General features: G+C 43.7%; 1 protein-coding gene across 3 annotated transcripts in view; it reads right to left on the reverse strand.

The window, feature by feature from the left end:
- NAV1 (neuron navigator 1) overlaps nt 1-25368 on the reverse strand; it is a 160043-nt gene that overhangs the window by 23393 nt on the left and 111282 nt on the right. For all 3 annotated transcript variants that reach the window (XM_069459276.1, XM_069459277.1, XM_069459275.1), the window contains exons 6-11: nt 5412-5550; nt 4671-4968; nt 2677-3370; nt 1727-2170; nt 1101-1142; nt 187-335 (exon numbers count right to left, since the gene is read on the reverse strand). In XM_069459276.1, the coding sequence (XP_069315377.1) occupies nt 187-335; nt 1101-1142; nt 1727-2170; nt 2677-3370; nt 4671-4968; nt 5412-5550 (1766 nt within the window). The remainder of the gene's footprint in view (nt 1-186; nt 336-1100; nt 1143-1726; nt 2171-2676; nt 3371-4670; nt 4969-5411; nt 5551-25368) is intronic.

Here is a 25368-nt window from a genome sequence, read left to right on the forward strand (position 1 = left end):
AGTTCAAGATCTTGGAGCACTTTTCCTTCAATATTATTTTGGGTGGATAAACGGAGGCACCATGAAGCAACCCAATATAACGTGAGTCACATATGAGATGAAATCCAAAGCCCACCTGCCTTGCCTCACCCTGCAAGGTGACCCCTGCTTCATCCCCTGCCACAGTGAGTGACCGAAAGCACTGACCTATGTTGGTAAGCTGGCCCTTTGCACTCAAGGACATGGAGAGTGCGGGGGGAGAAGGCAGCTCTGACTGGTCGTCGGATTCGGGCAGCCCACCAATGGTATGGGAGTGTCGCCTCTCCTTGGTCTCCTCCTGGGACTGAAGCTGGTACCTGTAGGAGGCAGCAGAAGGACTCGGTCTGGGCAACCACAGAGAGCTGCCAGGGGGTGAGTTGGTGTGGAGTGTATCTGAGCTAGGCCAGGGCCAGGAGATTCTGAAAGCAGGACGAGGAAAAGAGGGAGCAGTCAGGGCTGCCTAAGGAGGGAGCGGGAGGTGGTGACTCAGCATCCTCTCCCAGACCATGAGCAGGGTGTGGAAGGACCAGCAGGCATTCCCACGAGGGCTCCCGGGGGGCAGGGGGCAGGCAGAAATGACAGAGGAGGCTTCCCTGAAGCTCAGGACAGAGCGTTAGTTAGCATTCTGTGTGAGAGCTTTCAAGCTATAGGGTCACCCCCCGACTGAACAACTCAGTCCTGTCATACCAGTGGAGGACCAGGGATGTCCTGCCCCTTGCCCACATCTGAGTGACCCTCGAGGCAGGCTGTTTTTTCCCCATACTTTGAGGGAGGAAAATTACAGAGATGAAGTTCAGCCACGATTGGGATAACACAGGCTGATACAGGTAAGTGTATGATTCCCATGTGCAAACTTGCTTCTGCTCTGTCTCCAAAAAAAGAACACTGGCTGTAAAAGTTGACTCACATAGTACTAAGCCTGGGCAGGGTGCTAGGTGGTATTTGTACAGGACCACATGCAAATGACTGAGTTAAAAGGGTCACTAAATTCACAACTGGAGCTGGGGACAGGTCAAGTTATGACTTTTCATATAGACCAGAAGCCACAGGTGTAGAGAAGAAAAAACACACTTAAGGGTTACCTGAGCCCTTTCTTGGGAAGAGTGTTCCGATCTCGCTGATTACTGTGGAAATAAAACAAAGAGAGAAGTGTGTGGGCCCATGTTAGAAACTAGGGTTTGGGACCATCAGCGTGAAGGCTGCAGACCCTGGACCCAGGACATCAAACTGTAAGCCCCTTTATCTATATAAACAAAACAAAGACACAGCTGCAGCCTGCGCCTTGGCTTACGATTTGGGAAATTTATCTGAAATGTTAAATGTTTTTTCTCTGATTAAGAACTTAAAAGATCATATTATGGTTGGTGAAAACTAGGATATGATATAATAGAAACGAGTTTGGACTAAGACACAAAAGCTTGGGTGATGGGTTAAACGAATTCTGAGATCTTAGACAAGTCATGTAACTTCTTTGTGCACTGGTTCCCCTATTTACAAGGTGAGAATTTAAAAACAAAACTGTGAACATCCTACCTATCCTGATGGAGCTGTTGTGAAGCCAATGAAATTACTTAATATATTATATGTGAAAAAATTTCAAAAGTCACAAAGTGGCAATAAAACACAGGACAGTATCGCTCATGGCAAAATGAGCCTGGGGCACGGAGACAGGCTCAGGCCCGGGCTCAGCTCCGTCCCATCCACCTACCTGTCCAGCTGCCCAGTTCTGGGGCTTCCGCTCCAGGGCAGCTCTTCCGTCTCTTCCTCTTGGGGAGCAGCAGGGGCAGCAGGTGGCGTGGGGATGGGGGCACTGCTGGGGAAGGCACTGGGCAGGCTCAGTGGCATCTGGAGGGACTCCATGCTCCTGTGCAGGCCTGAGAGTTTGGGGTACATGCGGGTCTCCTTTGGGACACTGAAACCACTCATTAGCTCCAGGCCCTGGGAGAAGCTGGCTGAGTTAATATTGAGGATGGGTGCTGGACTGGGGGTGAAGCAAGAAGGGAGAGGGGCCCCCGTTGCTGAGCTTGTAGCATGCAGATCTGGGACCTTTGCAGCGTGGGTGTCGCTGGACGATGGTAGATCCAGACTGTTGGAGTTGACCTTGTCTAGATTGGCTAGTGAGGGTGGCTTGACAAAGCTCTTAGCTGTGGCCCTGAGAGAAGTGAAGATAAAACAAAATATTCAGAATAGCAGAATTACAAAAAGAGAGGCGGGTGGGCCCTTAAAGAAATCCCTTGTCCAGTTTTGTTTTCTGGTTATTTGCTACGTACAGAGGCTCGTCCCAGTGCTGCCGTGAAATACGGTGGAAGGAAACCCGGTACCCGACCTGGGGCGCCTTTAGTCTTAATAAGGGAGACAGCGTATACACGTGGGAGATACAAGTGAATTTACGCAAATGGGTACATGTGTGTAAATAAACATAGTAAAACCACCCATACACGTGCTGAAGATGGGTTGAGGGCTGATCAGGGAATAGTACAAACAAGGTAAGTTTTGAAAGAGGGAGAAGGTTGGCATACAGGGGACGGGAGGAGAAGGACTCATGCAAAGACCTGGAGACGGGAGTGGACAGGCCATGCCTCACCTAGTCCGGGGGGCAGGGGTATGCAAAAGAATGACAGAGCAGACAGACAGGAGGAAGCTGCCCAGTTTGGGTACCTGAGAGGGGTTGGTGGCAGCTCTGCCAACTTGGTGGCTGGGGGGTGGCTTGCTTGGCTCTTGGGAGTACTTTCTGGGGAGCCCATGCTCTTCAGGGAGATGTTGTCGGAGTCCAAGGCCACTGCCTTGGCTTTGGCCTTCTCCTTCTCCCGGTCTGTCTGGTTGACAGGGGCCGGAGTGGTCCGCCCACTGGCTACCTTGGAAGGCTCCTTCAGTCTGGAGGGCGTCAGGCCTCCCTGCTTGGTGCTGAGGAGACTGGGGTCTATGCTGCTGCTGACCGGGCGAGGTCCACCCCGCCCACCGGTCACGCTCATGGAACTGGACTTGGCTGGCCGGGGCAGGCTGCGATACTGGATGTTGGAACGGGCCCCGGGAGCCAGGAATCCCGGCTCCACGCTGTTGGACACATCCAAGCTGGTCTTGCGTCCATTCACGGGCTTGACAGGGATGCCCGAGGACTTCTGGATCTTGCTGAGAGTGGCTGAACCACCAGTCTGCATGACGGTGGCTGTGCCGGTGGCAGGAGGCGGCTTCTTGTAGCCAAAGGATCCTGAAGTGGAGGGGCGAGCAATACCCGAGGGGGGCTTCTTAGCTTCGCTCAGGCGGTCCCGGCCGGCGTCGGAGGAGGAGCGCTGCAGCCCAGTGTTCTTCACTGCGAGCTTCGCCTTGTCCGTAGCTTTGCCTTCAGGTTTGCCTGCAAGCGGGCAGGGAAAGAGGTAAGAGTAGCTGAAACTGACCAAGACCTTAGAAACCCTTTTCTTTCCCTCAGCGGGAAAAGGGAATATTTGTCACAATGCATTGTTAAATTTTAGAGGCCCAAATATGGGTAAGCAGGTACCAGCTAAGCTGATAAAGTTTCTTGGCAGGATGACTCTGGGTGGGAGGGGTAGGGGGGCTAGGATTTTGTGGTGGTGGTGTTTTTTTTTTTCTGCTCCCAGAGTAGGATGGTACATTTTGGTGAAAATGGCAGAGGCAACCATAAAGATGATCAAGAAGATCCATCTAAAAACTGATTAACGAAGGGGAAAAAAGAAGGGGAAGCAAATAGAATAAAGTATGGCCATATCTACCGGTAAATAGATACCAGAAGGAGATGCTGATTAAGGCGAAAGGTTACTCAAGGGGCCAACTTTGGGAGCACTATAATTCTCTTGCTGTAGCCATTTTATTTATTGTTTTCTTAGGACCTTCCTGGGGTGTCAAGGAAGTATCTTATGAAGATAAGGACGTGGACTGACCATCTTGAGAGAGGAAAAAAAGAAACCAATGGGAAGTGTTTGAAGGGAGGTCAAACCAGTCTCTGAACAAATCATACTCTCTCCTCTACCTCTTATTAGCTGTGTGATTTTGGTCCAGCCACTTAACAACCTCTTTGAGTTCCTTTTTTTCTTTTTTCCATTGAAACTCTGGTTTATGAAGTTCCTAAATCAGAGTCATCAGTAGATGTTTTTAAAATGCAGATTCTAAAGAGAACCCCAATAAAGGAGAATTTTGAAAATGGCATCTTAAAAATCTGCATTTAAACAGTCTGCCCTGTGATTCTTACACAAGCCAAATTTTAAAATCTCTGATACACAACATTCACTACTTTAACAGGTGTATCCGTTTTAGTACCTGTGATGTCCGTTTTACTACAGAACCTACACAACAAATAGATGAGGGTGCTGTCTTTTGTGAAATGCCTAAGATGAACACCCAGTAAAAATATCATTTCCTGAGCATGGCAAGGCAGTGGCTTATACAAATATGTGCTATTTTTAAAGAAACCCAGAGCTACCCAACTCTTTGAGTTTCTATTTCTACATCTATAAAATGAAGATAGTAATATCCATCTTTCCTAACTCACGGGACTGTCCTGAAGACCAGATAAGATAATGTTTGTTAAAGCACTATGTAAACGTTTGCTGCCATCCTGTGGGTTAATGACCATAAAGAAGAGAAGCAACCAAAGAAAAAGGTCTTTGCCCTTGTCCCTTCCTTTACTCCAGGCTCACCTGCGACTTTGAGGGCACTCTGGGCTGTGTGAGTGATGGGGGAGGTGACAGCCACTGGTGGGGTCTTGCCCTTCTTCAGGGAACCAGGGTGTCCCAGGCTGATGGGCTTTTTCAGTTCTCCACCCTTGGATGAATCATCACAGCTCTCAGGCCGCTCTCTCCGCCACTTAGAAGTCCCAGGTTCCATCTTCAGGCTACCACTGTCGTACTCCAGTTTTTTGGGGGCCTTCTCCTCTGATTCACTAAACCAGCTCAGCCCACTTTCTGCCAGAGATCGCTTCTCTGAGTCTGTGCGTAGCTAAAGAGAAGAAAAAAAGGCAGAGTGAGACACTCATGTGGGGATGGGGGCATGGATAGCTGAGGGGATTTATTTTGGTTAGTAGGTGGCTTTGCTCATCCCAGAGTATTAAGTCAACTCAGGGTTTCTACCCAGGGTTCCAGAGAGCAGCTGTCATATATATCTCTGGGTTTCCTTTTCTTCTCCAGTTGGAAGAGCTCTCACATGCGTCACTCCAGATTGATGTGGGCACTAAATACAGACACTAAGACAGCATCTAATGTCTTCGGTGACTGTCTGGTAGCTTTAACATTTGTGTTTTGTTTTGCTTTTTGCCAGCTCTAAAAGACCTTGGCCACAGGCCTATGAGAACCAATCCTAGGGGGCAGGTGTGCAGTGCAGGTGCGTACACACCAGTGCCCAGGTTGCCCTGCGGTGGCCTGGGTGTGTGCAAACTCACGTACCACTATTGTAGAGTTCCTGCGAGAAGCAGTGGGAGTCGTTGGGAGCGAGTTGAGTGAGGAGCTGGCATTGAATTCTTCCGAGCTGAGGTTGTCCGAGGCATCGCTGAGCCCACTGCTGATGGAGCTACTCTCATCCCAGCTACAGGTCCAGAGAGATAAAGGTTAGCAGTTAAAACAGAAGCCAAGGCAAAGAACAAATCTTTCAGATTGATGGAAGAGTGGCTCTGCATCGGTATATAGACTGGCCAAAGGAAGAAAGCTTGAGGGTTTGTCCTGCGTTTGCCAGTACTTCAAAGCGTGACTTAGACTTCCTTGTAATTTAGTGATGTTCTTTTATAAAAGGAAGAGACTGTCTTTATCTGCCAAGTGAAGGTGTTATATCTCCTCAACAGAGATACAACAGAAAGGTATATTATAAAAACTGGGTAATTTTTGGATCGCTCTAATTATACAAGCCAATTTCCTCTCTTAAAATTATCGTATGTTTATTCATTCTTAAAATTACCATATGTTTGCTCATTTTTACATGTGTTCTCCAGGTATTCCCCCACCCCTTTTCTAAAAATTTCCATGGTTGGTAACAAGGCCCAGAGAAATATTTCTCTTTTCTAGAACCCCCTAGACTTATCATTTCTCATTGCTCCCCTGTTTATACAGTTCACCCTCTCCTGGGATCAGGCCCTGGTTCTAAACAGCATGCATTGCTCTTCTGGTAAATTGACCAAACTTAAGGTACTGTGACCAAGCAGAGGTACCAAACGTGTGCTGAATAGTTTCATTTCTCTGTCAATTGCTTGGAATATCAGATTTGTGGTATCGGGGGACAGACTGTTGTTAAACATCTGCATTTGAGAATCCTTGCTCACGTACTAAGTGAGCTAGCTTACTACAGCCTCTGTATCTTTGTAGCTTGGGCTCCACCATATTCCCTCGGCCGTCAGTTTTTGGGTTTAACAAGTTTCACAGTCAGAAAGCTCATTCTTAACACTGAAACCGGACAGCCTCCTCTACCATTTACATTATTAATAATTTCCTCTTGTTCTATCCTCGTTGGCTATTCACGTTTCTTGTTGATCACACTCATTCTTTTCTAAGCTCAAATTCTCTCTTTTATAATCTTTCTTCAACGGTCTCATTTTCCAAGTCTTTCACAATGTCTTCTGGACCCTAAAAAAGTTCTTTAGATTTTACTCAAGTTTTGCTGCCTAAAAGTTCAGGCAGACTGCTACACACGAGTATCTGTTTGTGCCTGGAGGGATTAATCTCCAAATCCTCGCATCTGTGTTCAGAGCGGGTTTGTTTATTAGCTTTGCGTGTGTGCAAGGACTAAAGAGGCTGGAGATATTTTTGTGTGAATTAGCTGGTACCTGAAAAATTTTTCCTTTTTGATTTATTTTGAGTTTCATATCATGGAACAAAAATCAGACACACAAGTCATCTAAGTGCTTGGCCCAGGTTTCCGCTGGCCTCCCTCTAATTCATGTGCTGGGAATAGGAAAGTGGGTGGTTTGGACATTTGGCTTTGTTGCTCCGTAGTGATTTATCCAAATACATTGAGAAAGAGCAAAGAAAGCATGGGGATTAGAACACACTGCGGAGCTATTTAAATTTTATTACTATGAAATACAGCCATTATTAAATGACAGCCAACCTTTTTCCCCCTCCCTCTCCTGACATATATTAAATCTCACATTTGTCCTGGGCTAAGCTAGCACACCCCCTATTTTATAGATAAAGAATACTGAGGAAAAAAAAAAAATCAATGCTGGTTTTATGATCCTATCGGCTCTTCTGGGTCAAGATAAGATCTCTGGCAAGCAAGCAAACAAACTATTCAGAGCATGTTCTCTAGGTCAAAGACAGAGGAAGCCCGTAGCACTGGATCTTTCATCTGAGATTAATTACTGGTAATCTAGGTCTTGGAGCAAAGAGAGCTCTTACGGAATGGCCCTTGCAAAAAGAGGACTGCTGTAGTCCTGAAATCCAGAAGAAACCCTCCTTGGCCCCACATTTATGAGAAGCCAACACCAAAGTGGGGGATGCGGCTTATCTTCCAGGAGCGAGCTCAGGTCCTCCCTGCCCAAAAGACATTCCCTCCCAAGCTCTTTTCTTATAGTGGGAAAGTATGAGCCTGAATTTACCTGGGAAGGTTGGCTAGAGGATATAAAGGTTTCTTAGCAAAAGTTGAGTTGGGGACCTTACTGAACCCTTTGAATCTAGAAGTTCATGGACTTCAGTTCTGGGAAATTTTCTCAAATTCTTTGCAAGTTCTGAACAAAAGGAAAATTCTGTTGTCACTGGAGGTGCTCCATTGGAGAGGGTGTATTTTCTTTCTTAAAAAAAAAAATTACAAAGTATTACATGCTATAGTGAAGACTCAAATAGTACATAAAAACATAAAGTAAAAAGGAAAGATGCCCCTTTTCTGCCTTCCATTTTTACTTCTACGGTAACCACTGTGAACCGTTTCGTGTGCTTCCTTCAAAAATATCCCTGAGCGTAATCTCTGTCTTCCGGCCATTTGCTCTCTGCACCTGCTGAATAGCTGACATCATGGGATCACACCTCATCACCCTGAAGATTCTCTTTACCTGATTTAAATTGGAAACTCAGTCTTCCTCTTTGTTCTTTTACACCCTTGTTTTAGTGAAGTATCTCTTCCAGTAGGTTCCTGGAAAAGGATGCTTTGGAAGTAAACTTTGGAGGATCCTACATGTCATAAAATGTCTTTATTCTATCTTTACATGTAAAATTTTGGCTAGGAGAATTCTAAGCTGAAAATGACCTCCTTTCAGATTCTAAAGGCATGGCTGCTTTTAGTCATCGTCTAGCTTCTATTGTTGCAATTCTGACTTCTGGTCCTTAGAATGAGACCCATTTCTTTGTTTCCTTTCTGGAACTTTTAGCATCTTCTTAGTGCTCTGAAATATCATTAATGATGTGCCTTGGTGTGGGCCTATTTTTATCCATTGAGTTGGGTACCTCACCCGACCGTTTGAATCTAGAAGCTCATGACCTTCAGTTCTGGGAAATTTTCTCAAATTATTTTTTTGATGATTTTCTCCTCTTGATTTTTCAGTTCTCTTTTCTGGAATGTCTGTTAACCAGATTATTAAGCTGAAGCCCTGATTTTCTTATTTTTCGTTGTTCTACTTTATGGGCAGTGGCCTCAATTTTATCTTTCATCCCTTCTACTTCTATTAAGTTTTTCATTTCTTCTATCCTATTTTTAATTTCCAGGGGTTCTTTTTCTTTTTTAAATACCATATCATTCTTTCTTTCAAGGATACAATCTCTTCTCTCAACTCTCAGAGACATTCATTCACTCATTCATTTGGAGGGGCAGGTTTCCAAGCTTTTTGCATATTTTTTGTTCCTATGGAAGACTGGGACACTCACTTTACGTTATTTGCAACTTAAAGTGAGTTCCTTCTGTGCACAAAGGGCAGGACTTGTCAACCACGGCTTCAGTATAGGGATATGAGATTGGACTGACTGATTCTTTCTTGTGTGGGTTGGTCGGATTTCCTAGAGATGAGTCTTCCACACTGCAGCTGAAGCGCGTAAGATCGGTGTTTTAAGAGCTGAGTTGGACAAGGAGCCTAGAGGTTTCAACATTCGATATGCAAAGTTTCACTTGTTCCCCACCCTTTTCAAAATCTATGCCCTCTCTTGTGCCAGGAGTCCACCAGTACAGAGACCACTCGTTTTACTCTCTCCAGAAAATAAGTCTCCTGTCTTCTGTTGATAAAGGGAAACAGTAGTTCCTTTTCTGGGAGCAGGTGGAGGAGAGGATCTGAGAGTCTGTTTCTTAAATAAATTTTCAATCAGTCCTCTTATGTTCAGATTTACCTCCTCCTCCACTAAGGGTACCTGATGCCACCAGTGACCAAGCTTTCTGAGGGTTCTGGGGTGCAAACAGAGTTGCTGCCCAGCTTCCCCCACTGCTGGCTTAGGATTCAGTTCACACTTGCCATCTCGATTTCCAGAATCCCAAAATCTCGTTGCTATTACATTATCTCTTCCTTCTCCTATTCTTTGTCCTTAAGGTTTTATGACTTAAGGGGAGGAAAAAACCCTTTATTGTTATTTTACTCATGTAGTAGTTGTGAAATATATTAAACTAAATTCTTTTGCAGCAAAGTACCCCTAAAGGACACTTAACAGAACTTGTTCTTTTGGATAAGATATCCTGGTGGGTGGCCTTGGGGTGGAGTGAGGGGACATTAGCTTTGGAGTTCCCATCATCAAATCAGGCAGAGGCAGAAGGAAACATCTAGATGGTTTTTTTTTGAAGACTCAAGAGCTGTGGGAGAAAAACAAAGCTGGGTGGACGATACATGATTGCTTAAGGTGTACAAAAGTCTTTACAAGAGTTTGCAGAGTTTATCAAGTATAGTAAGTCAGAATACTGCAAGGCATCCCAAGTGCCTCCTAAGCGTTAAGACACCAGGGAGAAAGGAAGGCAGCTTAAACATGGTACCAAAAGGAATAAAGTGAGGAGGAGGCTGGGCTCAGAGTTACAGAGAGCGACTGCACCTGCGGTTTGGCAGGAAGAATTTCTCTGCTCACTCTAAGCTGGATTTTGCTATTTCCCTCCTGTTTCTCACATAGATCTCAGGTAGAGAAGAGAGAGTCGGGCAGCAACAAGCTAAGCCTAAACTCAGCAGGGCATGAAATCAACAGAGAACACAGAGACCTTAATATCCCTCTATAATCTAATCTGTTTATAGATCCAAACAACCAGGAACAGGCAACTGATGTGTTGCAGAAGTTGTGTAAAAGTTTTCATTCTGGGAGAGTTCTTATTAAGAACAACGACACTTTATCACTTTCATCTACCCTCAGAATGAAAGAGGAAATGAGTCTGAATAAGCTTATGAGAGATGAAGGCAGATATCAACGGGACAATGAATATGAAGACCGCTGTCAACGGATATTTCTAGAGTGCTAGAACAGATTATAGAGGTGAATTAAAGAATTTTCTCCCAGGACACTTATTACCTCGTTTACTGTTCCCACAGCCCCCAGTCCACCCTTCAAAACTTACACTTCTCCTTCCCCATTTCCACTCAAAGCATCGCCTTTCCATTTTCCTGCTGCTCTTTCAAACACTTAGGCATGTCTCCAACTCCTTTTTCACCGTTCTCATCAGGATGGTAAGACGTCACTGACTGTATCACTCACCTCTCCTACCTGTCTCCTCCGTTCAGTCTTCCCTGCCTTTGCTTGGGTTCCGAGCCTCACACCCTCCCACTTGAACTACTCTGCAAGCCTTCTTATCGCGCCCACTCGGGACAGACTCTCCTTCCCTCTAACACACCCTGGATACGATAGGAGATCAGAAGCCTAATCACTCCACGCTGTGGCACTTAGCAAAACCTTTATCAGCTCTTCGTTGCTGATATAATAAAATAAAAATTCTGAGCTCACAGTGGGTAATAAAAAAGAAATTTAAAAAAATAATAAAATCAAAATTCTACAGCCCATTTTTTGATCAAGACTATCCGTGAGCCATCACCAACATAGTGTAGTGGTTAAGAGCACAGATGTTAGAGCCAGACTAGCTGGGTTTAAGTCCTGTTAACCCTGCCTAGGATTCAATTCAGTTTCAACTGGGCAGACATTCATTGAGCTCCTAATATTTATAAGGCACAGTGTCCGTTGCTACGGGCATTCAAAAATGAGTGGCTTTCCAGAATAAGCTTAGAACCCACGCATGGAGAAGATGTATAAATGAAATAAATACCATGGCAGAAGTAGAGACAACACACATAAAGGAATACAGAGGAAGGAGTGATTTAATCACCAAGAAAATCCAGAAATATGACCTTGCCATGTCAGAATACTGTTGACCATGATGTGTATCCCCTTTTCTCCACTCCCTGCAAATGCAGGCCTGCGTGAGTCCTCTCATCGCTATGAAGTGGTCTGTGTGCTGCTGAAGATTCTGGAGCCCTGGCATTATCACAGGGATTTGACATGAGTGGACGTAAGCCCTATGTATTTCACACAGGCATTTTACATTTCCAGATCAAATGCTAAGTCTTCCACGTCTTACTTGCCACAAGAAATCTCACTATTTTTTGTAGACTTATCTGTATCTCTATTCGAGTGTTCTGGTTTAAAACAGTGAAGTTCATACGTCTCTTCACTGAACTATATTTCCCTGAGGGTTAGGATTGAGTCTCACATTTCTTTGTACCCCTCATATAATAGCTTGTAAATAGTGGGCACTCACTCGTCGACTTCAATTCCTGGCTTATATGAAAGCAGAAATGCATAACTTCAGAAAAGAGGTTTGATTTTGGAGCTGCTACTTATACATTCTCCAAGAATAGCTAGAAATTTGTTTCCAAAAGTAATCCTTGCTTGGGGTGGGGGGCTATTTATAAACATTCTTTTTTTAAAACCTTCAGTTCTCTGCTGAAATTCTCCATCTATACAGGAATATAATTTGCCTTTTCTACTAGATCCTTAAACACATTTATAAGAAGGATTTTAGTCTTTGTCTGCTGATTTCAACATCTGGGTCATCTTCAGGTCTGCTTCTATTGACTCCTCCCCCAACCCCGGTCAAATTTTTCTGCTTCTCCTGAGTCTTACAACTTATTGTCATATGCCAGGTGCTGTGTGTAGAAGAGTGGCAATATGTATACCTGTAAGAGGACATGCGCCTTCCTCTGTTAGGCTGCTAGAATTGAGAGCTGAGTCAGTCTAACCTGTTGTAAAGCCAGGTCTGGGCTTTGTTGTAGCTTTGGTTAAAGTCAGTTCACCAATGTTTTGAGAGCAAGATCAGGACTGTCCTTCCTGTAGGACTTGGGATCTGAGCATAGTGAGACTCCAGGTATCCCTCTCTATGCCACCCAGCCCAGCCACCAGCCTTGGGCTGCTGTGGAGTTCTCTTTGCTCTTCGTGGGCCACTGCTATGTACTCGGTGACGAGTCCTTATGCTTTGAAGGGGCCTTTCTCTACCCTCCTGCCCTGCTCTCAGATTTCACGTCCTGTACTGCTGCTGCGTACTCAACGAAGGCTCCGTGCGTGTTGGGGGAGTAGAGGTCTCTTTCCCAGCTTAAAGTCTTCAGCTCACTGCCACTGTGTACTCAGTGGAGGCCTCATGGGAAAGACTTAGGGGTAGGTGGGTACTTATTTGCTCTATAATTAGGGCTCCTTATGGCTGTCCCACATGTAGCCTTCAAAAGTTTGTATGAAGTCCAGCTTCTTTTCTCCTTATCCTCATCTATGGCGGGCTTGCTTCTCCTCTTGCCAGACCCCTGGGATGAAAACAGCCGTGCATTCCATCTCTCCTAGGAACAGCTCATCCCTTTCTGGAATTTAGTTCAATTAGAATACTTTGCATCCTTAGATATCTATTTTTTAAGTTATAATTTTTGTTGCTTACCCAACTTTGTCTTGTTGCTAGGGTGAAAGTGACAGCGTGTTGGACACTATACTATCCCCTTCAATAAACTGGCCCCTTGAGTGCCCTCAGAATAAATGAAGCGCTTCATCTAGGGCTGTAGTGAATGGCAACTGATTCCTCCTCTTGTTTTCTTGCCCACTTCCTAGCACTGATACCACAGTCTAAGGAACACTCGGGTGCACCCCATCTCCTCCGCAGGATGAAAGAGGGACTGTGAGGCGTCCAGTTTAACTGAACACTGATCTGTTTGTGTCTGTGCAGACACGCGGCGATGCACGGGCGGAACACTCCTCCCTCTGGGAAAAGCACCAGCACTAACGTAGCTCTTGGCTAGGACTGGCCACCCCTCCCAGGCTTCTCTCACACCGTCTGCTCCCCACATTTTAGGCCCAGCTATTCCACGGAACTTGAATGGCCAAGGGAGCCTACAGGCAGCCAGAGGGCCAAGGGTGTGGGCTGACTAACTGGAAGGGTGGACTAGCTTGTGACCGCATAGGAAAAAATCCTTATTGCTTCTGTAGCACAGCACGGCTCTCAAGAGTCAGGCCTGAATTCTGAATTGGTTCACCTTTGTGCAAAACATACACACCTGGTGAATCGGTAACCAAGTTCTCTGATTATTTACTACTTAGTGGATAAGAGCTGTGAATATAGAACCTTACTTTCTCCTTTTTGAGTGGAGAAATACTTGCAGTACAACAGGATGGTTTAAGAACTGTGTTTTTTTTCCCCCTCTTGGAATTATTTTTGCTCCCAGGTAGAGTTTATGGAATTGGAAGCCTAATATTATGTCCCCAGGAGATATCCACAACTTCCTGCTTTCCCATCTAGGAGAGAGAAGAGGTATCTTTATCATACAAACTGGAAACAGTTTCCAACATGGCAAGGAGCTGTTTGACTGCACAAGGTACCCTACTTCAGGGAACTGAATCCCCAAACCAAATTATGAAAAAAAAACAGAGTCAGAGTTGAAGGCTTTTCAGTCCCCGTCGCTGTACGAACAGGGTGTTACTACATTCTATCAAATATACAAACATCAGATGGGGCAGAGGGTTAAAAGATCACCCGTAGCCACAACCCTTGATGCTTTCAAACTTGCTAGAGTTGACGGATGATGGCCTAAGTTAGTCAGTTAAACAGACAACAATGACAAAGTGTGAATTATATCCAGGGACTGAGAGCAAACTGATAGCCAAAGCTGCGTAGGAGGTTAGCAATGATAGGCCTGGCTCTAGGTTCCCCCAAGGCTCAGAGTGTCTATGGATCAAAATGAAAAGGAACGTTTTTCATAATGCAAGTGTTTTAGATAAAGCTCTCACTGGATGGTTCTGCAGCCAGCGGTGTCTCATGACATCTGCCCCTGAAACTCAAATGACTCTTTGTACTTTCAGGGGACAGCACAAAGAGTACATAAAGCTGGATCTGGATTCAGCCCAAATTAGAATTAAATACATAAAGACTCAAAACTAATCTGTCCTCTTGAGGAGGCTAACCTTATTGGCTAGAAATAAGCTGGGCTGACCTCAAAGAATACACTTCTATGGACCAGAATACATTCCTAATACTGCTCTTGTCTTGAAAATTTCCATAATTTCCTTGGAACTACACCAGGTTAGCATTAAGATATAGTTTTCCTTGCTCACTACTTCAAGAATACTCTTGCCATCCATGATGAAATGTAATACATTTAACTATAAGAAATTATCAATCTTGTAGGTAAAAAATGGTCAAACAGGGGTACTTTCATGAGATTCAACATCAAATATGTTTATATTTGTGTTTGGCCTGTGCTTTAGTACTTGTTTGCTACAAAAGTGTCACTGCGGATTCTAAACTCTTAATAGGAAGAGACCAAGTTATAAAATCTCAGTCAAATGAAAGAAATGACAACCTGTCCCAGCCTAAGGCTAGTTTGGTTACATCTGAACAAGGAAACATGTTTTGGACTCTCCTCAATCCAAAGTCCCAAAGATGTCCCATTCTTCACTGGTCTTTTGTATTTTTGATATAGTTTGGGTATTTGGCCCCTCCAAATCTCATGCTGACATGTGATCCCGAGTATTGGAGGTGGGGCCTAGTGGGGGGTGTTTGAGTCATGGCGGGAATCTCTTGAACAGCTTGGTGCCTTCCCTGCGGTAATGACTGAGTTCTCACTCTGTTAGTTTATGTGAGAGCTGGTTTAAAAGAGACTAGCACCACCTCCTCTCTCTTCTTCCTTCTTCTCTCACCATGTGACATGCCTGCTCCCCCTTCGCCTTCTGCCTTGATTGGAAGCTCCCTGAAGCCCTCACCTGAAGCAGATGCTGGCCCCATGCTTCTCTCACTGGGAGCCAAATAAACCTCTTTTCTCTATAAATTATCCAGACTCAGGTACTCCTTCATAGCAATGCAAAATGGACTAAGACAACTTTCTTCAGCCCCATTCCTAAAAGTGAGACACTCGGTTGAAAGTCAGCCCATGTTTCCCCAAGGTCACTCAGACAGTCATGGAGATGAGGGTCCCAAATGAGAAAATTAGTCAGTGATGTCCCATCTCTGGTCCCTGCAGCATGTGCACCCCTTGTTCTCCTTTGTTAACAAGGTGGTGATCTAGGTCTGTGTTAATATGGTAGCCACGAGCCATATGTGGCTACTGAGTACTTGAAAATGTGGCTAATCCCAGTTGAGATGTGGAGTAAGATTTCAAAGCCTTGGTAGAAAAAAAAGAATTTAAAATATCTTAATAATTTCTATATTAATTATATATTAAAACAATATTTTAGATATATTGGGTTAAATAAGACATATTACAATTAATTTCACCTATATTACTTTTTTAAATGTTTCTACTAGAAAATTTAAAATTACCTATGTGGCTTGCATTACATTTCTGTTGGAAAGTGCTGTCCCAAGCAGGAAACTTTTGGTCCATGAAATTGTCAGCTTTGAAGAGCTGGAGTTCATTACAGTAGTTACATACCTGAAAAAGCTACGGTTTGCAGTTAAACCTCAGCAGATCTTTCTCTTGATGGCACCAAATGTGGTAGAATTGTTAGGTACATACATTGAATTGTTAGCTATAGTCCTCAGAGAGCATTCAAGAGGTTGAAGAGGATAAGTGATAAACAAACAAATAAAAAGATGATAGACGAGTCAGAGTGAAATTGGGCAATTCTGTGATGCTCAGTTTTGAAAATGAATCAAGAGAAACCAACATTCTGTTCAAGTACTGCCAAAGTTCTTAAAGTCACTAACCTCTCCTGCTCCCGCCCCCATGTGGCCTCAGAGAACTCCAAGAGAAAGGGGAGTACAGTGTCTGCTTCATTACAAGTCTGTGGTTTGGCAGAGATCACAGCAAGCTAGCCCAATTTGGCCAACAAAGCCAGGGAATGGGAAGAAAGGAGAAATTGCCCAGATTGAGAGATTCAGAGGAAGAGAGGGTGGAGCAGAGAAGAAGCCAATGTAAATTTTTTTGAGCTAAGAGTTTGCCAATTCTTAATCAAGGGTAAAGATCACCAAGCAGAAGGGACTCTAAAGAACAAGGTAACCAGAGTCTTATATGAAATTGGAGGATATGGGCAATTAGGAACATTTATTTGGCACGCTCAGTACATTGGCTCATACTATTAGCTCATACTATTCCAGGCTTATAAGAAAATGAATAGTTTCAGTGACTTGTTAAAGACACTTCCTAAACTCCAGTTTTAATCACAGAGCTATGTGATTAATTTGTTCAACTCTCAAATGCTGAGGCTAATTTCATGAATGGACCATGGGGTGGGGGCTCCCAAAATTCAGATTAAGATCCTACAGATTGGTTACGTGGCACTATTGGTACTATTAAAAATCAGAGAAAATAGTCCTCACAATTTTGGAGCATACTATTTTAGGGTATCTGTTGCAACATCTAAGTGACAGATTCTTACTGAGACCCAACTGGAAAGATTATGAAGATTAATACTACAAATTTTGAAAATATTTCCTCAAGATCAAACCCAGTAAAGAAAATTATACCCCAATGCCCTACACTGTACCTTGATCATTCTGTTCAATTCTGAAATCACAGATTTCCACTGTTGCCTTTTTTTTTTTTTAAATCACTCAGTTATAATTTCTGTGGTGACTGCCAAAGTTCCCTATAGCATTTAGAAAGGGGTTAGTGTAAGCAAACACAGGGTCACTACACCACCAAGAATATAAAAGGCCACCTTAATGTGCACATAGAGAGAGGACTTCTACTGTTATTTCTGATGATTCTTGACATAACAGAAAAGAGAGAAAACTTATCTGCTTGGTTACAACTTTAGTTCCCCTCAACCTTTTAACCACCTTCAGCACACCCACTTTAGCTCACTTTTCTTTCCCAGAAGGTCTAAATGTTTTTAGTGGTGGCAGCAGGGCCATAGGTCCAGTCCTAGGCAGAACAACACTCAGTCAAAATAAAGTTTCTGTGCTTGTTCAGCACATACACCATTTCATCAGTGGCAAAAGAGTTTATTTAGAGAGAATTAGTCTACAACCATGGGCCACTTAATTGGTCTGGAGAACCGGGTGCCTCTGCAGTCGTACATAAAATTGTGTGCAAACATGCAATTTTCTGGTATCTGATCATAGTTTCAGATTCTCAAATGTGTCTATGACCCAGAAAAATTTCTTTGAATTATCATTTTGCTTCACAACATGCTGCTTGACGCATTGCCTTCTTCATTCTGGCATTTAAATTTTTGTCCTCAGGTTAAGAGAGTTTCTTAAACTTAGACCATTGTTATGAAGTGGATTATGTGCCCTCAAAATTCACACGGTGGAACCCTGACTCCCAACAACTGTATTTCGAGATAGGGCCTTTAGGGAGATAATTAAGGTTAAATGAGGTCATGAGGGTGGTGTCCTGATAGGACTGGCATTCACGTAAGAGGAGGAGGAGACACCAGAGAGCACTCTCTTTTCCTGCATGCACAGAAGAAAGGCCGTATGAGGGAGGCCATAGTGAGAAGGCAACTGTCAACAAGCTGGGAAGAGAGGCCTCACCAGAAACCCACCTGGATGGAACCGTGATTTTGGACTTCTAGCCTCCAGAACTGTGAGAATATAAATCTCTGTTGTTTAAGCCACCTGGCCTGTGCTATTTGGTTAGTCAGTTCAAGCAGACTACCACAACCATTAAGTGATGAAAAGCAGCTTATTTATTTGCACATCAACACCCCCACTGGGCTACATTGGACACTGGCCACCTCCATGATTCAGTATAGTTTTCAATTCAGAGATTTACTAAAACCAGATTTTTGATCATAATATTATAGGTCACTATAGCCTGACATAAAATACCCAAATCCATCAGCTAGGCACAGAAGCTGTGGATTGAGAAAATCAAGGAATCAAGCAAAGTGGAAGGAATTATCATTGCTGCTTTGACTTGGCAGCAAAATAATCCTGGAGAAATTCCATCTTTCTATGATGAAATCAGGTTCTACATGTGCTCCTGTAATGACATGATACACAACTATTCAGCCCTGCAAACAGCTTGGATAGCATTTTGTGGAACAAAATGGATACGATTGGATTAGAGGTATCAATATAGTTTATTGGGATCTTAATGTGGGAAAGGGTAATTGCAGGGTAGTGGGGGAGAGACAGAGAAGTGAGAATATGGGGGCAAGACATGAGAGACTGTTTCCGAGGCCTGGGTTAAAGCTTTGCCATGTCAGCTGGCAGGGCCAGAGCAAAGAATAAGAGCAGAAAGTTGAGCTGTTTAACGGGAGTCTCCTTAATTAGGACCAACTGTGGGTGAGGAATGCTGACTCGGCTGGCCACAATTTATTTGAGTTTTCTCTGGTTTCAGAGATTTCCCTTTTTGTCTGCCCCAAGCCTTTCCCCTCCTCTACTTCTTTCACAGGGGTAGGAATGAAAAAACAAGGGACCTTCCCCTCTTTTTTAGATGTTTCCAAGTCAGGAAATTGAAATCTTTCAGAGTAAAAGATAACTGGGAACCTCTCTCAATTTTATTGGGAAAAAATTCTCAGGGATGCCATCAAATTTACCTTCAAAGGATAAAAGGCAGCTCTTTGGAGCAGGCTCTCGGTATTGAATATGGACTTCTATCTGCACTACTCTAGCAGCAGAGCTGAATCAGTAGCCTTGTCCTAGCTTCAATTTCCTCCAGTGTAAACAAGTAATTCAACACCTACTAACCAAAATGTTTAGAAAGTTGAACATGAGGGAAAATAATTTTGATTCTTGGTCAAGAAAACATCTGGAGGAAAACTAAAAAGTCACAAAATTAAGGCATCCATTGGTATGAGTGATCTTATTTTGAGTTTCCATATTTTTATCAGAGAGGGCTTGAAGGAGGCTGGAAGAATAGTCAGGAGGGTTCTGTTTGTAACCAACATTCCCTCCTCTTTCTAAAACCTACATAGATGCCTGCTTTTATAGATTTTCAGAAAGGGAGGAAAACAATACTTGATTTAAAATTTCACAAGATACTTTCTGCTTTCTCCCCACTGTCTTGTCCATATTCTTCCTGCCATGCTTCTTTAGGAGTCTACTGCATAAGTCCAAAATCCCTGGCTAATTGAAATCAAATGATACAACGGTGTTTGCATTTCGGCATCTCCTCTAAACCAGTAAAGAAATGAGACAATTGACAATACTCTGAAAAGTAGGAAAGGTCAGGTTATGGCCTTAGAGCAGGGGTTGGCAAATTTTTCTCTGAAGTATAAGATAGTAAATATTTTAGGCTTTGCAGGCCATAAGGTCTCTGTTGCAACTACTCAACTCTGCCATTGTAGCACAAAAGCAGCCATAGATAATACGTAAACAAATGAACGCAGCTACATTCCAACATAACGTTATTTATGGACACTGAAATTTGAATTTCATATAATTTTCACGTGTCACAAAATATTATTTTTATTTTGATTTTTTCAATCATTTAAAAAAGTAAAAAGCATTCTTAGCTTATGTGCCATAGAAAAACAAGTAGTGGACTAGATTTGGCCCAGCAGGCCAAAGTTCGCCTGCCCTGGGGCTAGACCAAAAAAGACCCTCTAAAACTGAAAAGAAATAACAATTCCTCAACTGACAAGTCCTGGCGAGAAAAACTAACTCTGGACTAAGAATGCTCTCTTGGATTTCCCCTTTTATTCCTCTTTTAGTGCATTTCTGATCTAACCCGCTCAATTTACAAGTCAAAACAAGATTTTTCTACCAACTGTAGGACTGGCTCAGTTTTGACTCAGGGAAAAAAGAAAAAATGTGAAGGGAGAGCAGGAGAGGAAAAGAAAAGAAACATTCTGAAAGCAGGCAATGCCTTAAAGTAGGATGCAATTCAAACATTTCTGTAGCTTTTAGAATGATTTATGTAAGGTTGACAGAAGCAAAAGCCTTTTTTGGTCAGAAATTCAAATCTTGCTACCCAGATAGGTTGGAAGAAGTCACATAGAGTGCACATGTCCTGTGTATGTTCCTGCTAGGCATAAAGCAACAAATAAAGTCCTTAATATTAGTAAGTTGCCATTCATCTTCAGATCTCACATCACACTATTAGCTCAAAGTGAGTATTGAGAGAAGTAAAAGCAACAGGAATCAGGCCTGAAATTCATACCGTTAGGCTAAAGAATCTGTGCAACTCTGAGCAGTTTCTGGCAGCTCCAGAAGATTCAGGCCAGACTGCTGGTGTGAAACGCTGATCTGGCAATAAACACCTCCAGCCTGTGAGCTACTCTCTCTTCTCGGAATGAAGCTTCCCACCACAAACCAAACGAATTGCTAGGCGTTCCCTTTGAACTCATCACTCCCCCTTCTCTGATTTCTTTGTATCACATTCAATCTTCCCACTCCAGAATCCCTGGCCTTCCATTATCACCTTTTTTCTCTTTTACTCTATTAAGCAAGAAGTCCACTTTCCAACCTCCTCTTTTCGTGGTTGAGGAGATCGTATTTTTTCTTTTCACTGAGTCTCCTCGTTCAAAAATCTTTAAATCCTGATTCAACATAGAGGGCTAATGCAAGCTTTTCTGCCGATAATTACCCTAATGCTGTCCACATTCAATCTACCAAAGAAAAGCCAAATAAGGAGCATCAAAAAGGAAGGCCAGCAAAACAGAAACAAACAAATTCCAAATACTAAAACCTAAAGAGAAAAACATTGGATGCTAATTCCTCAAGTGTCTGCTTGCACACTGCCATCCTGAACTATAAGGCACCATATTGGTTAGGGAGACAGAAGTGTCTCTTTAGCTCCAGAGGCTTGAGCACACAGGAGGATCTATGGAGGAAAAAGGCAAGGTACATGACATGACAGTATGACACTTTGTAATGCATTATAAGGAAATATCATCTGAATCCATGGATGTACCATAACCAATCAGTTATTAAGGTGTTCATTGCAAGCTGAGCTACTTGATATTTTTTCCATTTCAAAAACAATATGGTAGGCCGGGCGCGGTGGCTCACGCCTGTAATCCTAGCACTCTGGGAGGCCGAAGCGGGTGGATCGCTCGAGGTCAGGAGTTTGAGACCAGCCTGAGCAAGAGTGAGACCCCGTCTCTACTAAAAATAGAAAGAAATTATATGGACAACTAAAATATATATATACAAAAAAAAAATTAGCCGGGCATGGTGGCGCATGCCTGTAGTCCCAGCTACTCGGGAGGCTGAGACAGGAGGATCGCTTAAGCCCAGGAGTTTGAGGTTGCTGTGAGCTAGACTGACGCCACGGCACTCACTCTAGCCTGGGCAACAGAGTGAGACTCTGTCTCAAAAAAAAAAAAAAAAACACAAAACAATATGGAGAAACCAACCCATTACAGAATGTAACCATTTCTCTCAGGAACGCATACCCTACTGAGATCCATAGGGAGAAACTCAGTGAACAGCCCTGGATGAGGCATGTCACTCTCATACAAGTCAAATGAAGGGTCACACAAAAACAGTTGTTGTCCCTTCACTAAAGATAGAGGAGAATAAATACGTGAGGCTGGTTGGAAAGGCATAAATAAGGTAAAATATGAAGCTGTTCTCCAGGTTATATAAACTTGTGATACAGCTTCAGCAAACCCTAGTAGGGTTACTTTGAAGTATTGATCTCAGTGACGTGGCTAGACAGCTTCATTCCCACAACTTCTGCATCTCCTTTTCATGCCCCTTCTTCATTTAAATCCCAAACTAAAAATATCAATCTTATATGATGGCAGTAGCCATGGGGGTAGGAGGACCAGAGATAAATTTTTTCTTTTTACCTGTCCACAAAGAGCTATAACTTGAGGCCTCGAAGGAACATCAGTGTGTTGCTTGTCAACTTGTTACTGAGGGGGCTGATTCAATCCCTCAGTTGGCACTCTGATATCATTATTTCAAAAGAAACAATCATGAGAAGGCAGGAAGATTTAAGGACACACTTTGTTACTGAACATTTTTAAGTTTGTGTGGATTTAACTGTCAAGATTTCCATTGTAGTAAAGCAATCCCTATAAAAATCTGAGATTGCTTTGTGGAAAGTTGCTGTTCACTTAATTATCAGGAAGGCTGGGATCTGACTCAACATTAGCTATTACTTACACCTACCCAGTCAGGCACAACCAACGTAACCTCAGCACTGCTGGACAAACATGCGGCAACGTCCTGCACTAAACCAGAGGGAAGTCTACAGGCTAAAAAGATTCACAGCTCCCTAGAAAACAACCTTTAATTTAGGAACCTGAGAAGACAACCAAATGACATTAATGAACACTCAAGATCTTTGCATCATACTGTTCAACACCAGACAGGTGGAAGCCTTGGTATGGGTCCCCTTCAGCCCGTGCTGTGAACACTAACCCCCCTCCGCGCCCCCCCCCCCCCCCCCCCCCCGCCGCCCGGTTTGTTTCTGTCTATCAGTCTGCACCAAATCAAAGCAGTGTCTCTACTTCTCCACTAACTAATATACTGTGGAAACCCAGGGTTTCTTAAATACTCAGTATTAAAAGACATCTTTAATATGCTGCCTTTTATAATGATCCAAAAGGGCATGCATTTTACGTTATATTTCTACTGTAGGTGCTGGATTTATGCTAATCAATGCAAATATTCTAATCTTATCTTTCTTTGGGAACATCACCAGATGTGATTATTAAAACAATAGTTACTATATGCCCAGTACTAAGGTATGTATGCCAAACACTTTGCTGGGCACTTTTATATACATATATAACCTCATTTAATCTTTGTATTAATTCCAAGTTAGATATTACTTCCATTTTACCTATAAGAGCTAAAACTTAAGACAGGTAAAGTTACATGCCCAAGGTCCCACAGCTAGTAAAAAGAAACAGCCTATTTCATATCAAGATACGTTTGACCCTAAAGACCCTGTTTTTAACAACTATATCTATTACAAACGTTCCCATCATGAGAGAGATAACTGAAGTTAGGGGTGTTCACAAAATAGCAAAATTAAAGAAGGCATTTACTCAGACCACCAAGGGACCACTTGGTATTACTTTTGCAGTGCATTATTTGGCAGCTTTCCAAATGGTGTTCCAATGGAGGGCAAGGATCACTTATGCATCTCTAGGGGCTCTTTGCACAAAAAGGTGGTCTCCAGGTCAAATTTAATTTGTGTCTGCTCTGACACTTCTATACTGCACCTCAGTAGTTACTGACATTAGGGATTTAGAATCATGAAAAAGTAATGAGGTTAATTCCTAGACCTCAAAAAGTCTGCAAACCAAAACACAATTTGCTTAAAGGAGTGACATGCTCCTAGCTAACTACAGGAAGGGCTTTAGCAAAAAGAAAAATGTAGGACAGCCTATGTAACTTGACAGAAAGCTTCCATATTTGCTCGAATTGGTTCCTACAGTTTCCAAAGGCAAATCAGTGCACTTCCTTAAACATGATCACCACCAAATAAAACCTCAACACCACATGCCTGCAGAAGAATGCGTAGAAAACCAATTGGTGCTGAGGTATCAGCTGAAAAGCAGCTACTGAAAATTTAAGTGACTTACCATTTGACGGGAAGCTCACGCTTTTTGGACTGCCCCTACCAGCATCTTTTCCCTTTAGGAAAATTTATCCAGGACCTTACCTGGCCCTGGAATATTAAGTCCAACCTTCTGGACTTTCCTTTGCAAAGGAAGTCTTTGCAGCTCACCTGCAAGAATCCAACCACCACTCCCTTATGGTGAGGAGCGGAGGAAATGCTGGATGAGTCCCCACAAGGGGGGCCACTATATTGAGGCATTTGGCTCAGGGCGGGGAGCCCGGTGGCCCCAGGGGGTGTGGGGCGCACCAAGAGTCGCCCTATATGTGAGCGCAGCCAATGCCTTCCACCACCTGAGAAGCAGCTGCGTCATCTGCGTACGTCTCATTCCCCCACGACAACGCTGGCTAAGTAGCGCCCGTGGTGCCTCTGCCCTGGACCGCCTTGTCTGTCTTTCCGGGGTCGGGCTCGTCTTCAGAGTCTAAGTCTATACCACTGACTCCCCACACCTTAGGCCTTGGGGGCAACCCCTTCAACTCAGGGGCCGCTGCTCGCCCTGTCCTATCAGAGGAAGTCCCGCCCACCGGCTTCCTCTCTCCTTGTCTATCAACACCCCGGGCGACTGCTGATTGGTCTTCTTGGCGCCCCGGTCCCTGCCCAGAACCTTCCGGCTGTTCTCCTTTCTTCCTTCTGGTGGCCACCTTGGAGGGTAGTACAAAGTCCTGAGGATTATTTAGGGAGCGACGAGATTTGGACAGATGAGTCTATGGTAAAAAGCAGCGATAGAGTAGGCTCCGGGCTAGACATGGGGGAACTCTGGGGACCCCTTCCCTGTGCAGAAGAGGTTGTTCACCCAGTCCTGCCAAGAACCACAGGCCTACCTACAAGCACGGGTCGTCTCCGAGATCAAGAAGAAATGTACCCTTTTCTGCCTCGCTGGATAAAAATGAACTCAGAATAGTTTCCCATGTTAATGGCAGATGTCCCTGGTCAGCTGATTTGGGGGAATGTCATTTGATGGTAGCACTGTAGATACTGTAGATGTAGTTATGGTACGAATTACAATACTGTGCCGTCTAGATCAAGACAGAATTATCAGTTATATAGAAACTGAAAGAAGCCTCTAAAAGCTCCATTCCTTCAGAGATCTTGAGGAAAGCTTATTTTTCCAGATGTTCAATGGCATGTATAACACAAGTCAAACCTCAGGGGCAGGTTGTATGTTGTTCGACAGAGAGATTACAGGGATTGCTTCTTTGTGCGGTGGTAAGAACCGGAAGTTCTTACCAACTGGTGCATAGGTAGCGCTTTTGTGGAGAGTCCGCTTTAACATACTCTTATGCCAGACCTGCTACTATTATAGTGACCACAGAAGGAAACCTTTAGGGCCACGAGAGAATCCTTTTCGGGTCAATCACAAAAATAGCCAAAGTAAGGCGGGGGGTGGGGGCAGAAAAAAGAATTGTTCATTAGTTCTGTGTCCTTTTCCAGATCCCTAGAGGAGGAAGAATCATAAAGTGTTGGATGTGTTGGAGGAGAAAACCTATTGGTCTAGAGGAGGAATTTTTCTTCAGGGTGAAAATGCAGAGAAT

The sequence above is a fragment of the Eulemur rufifrons genome, chromosome 27, assembly GCF_041146395.1.
Source record: "Eulemur rufifrons isolate Redbay chromosome 27, OSU_ERuf_1, whole genome shotgun sequence".
In the NCBI taxonomy this organism is placed as follows: domain Eukaryota; kingdom Metazoa; phylum Chordata; class Mammalia; order Primates; family Lemuridae; genus Eulemur; species Eulemur rufifrons.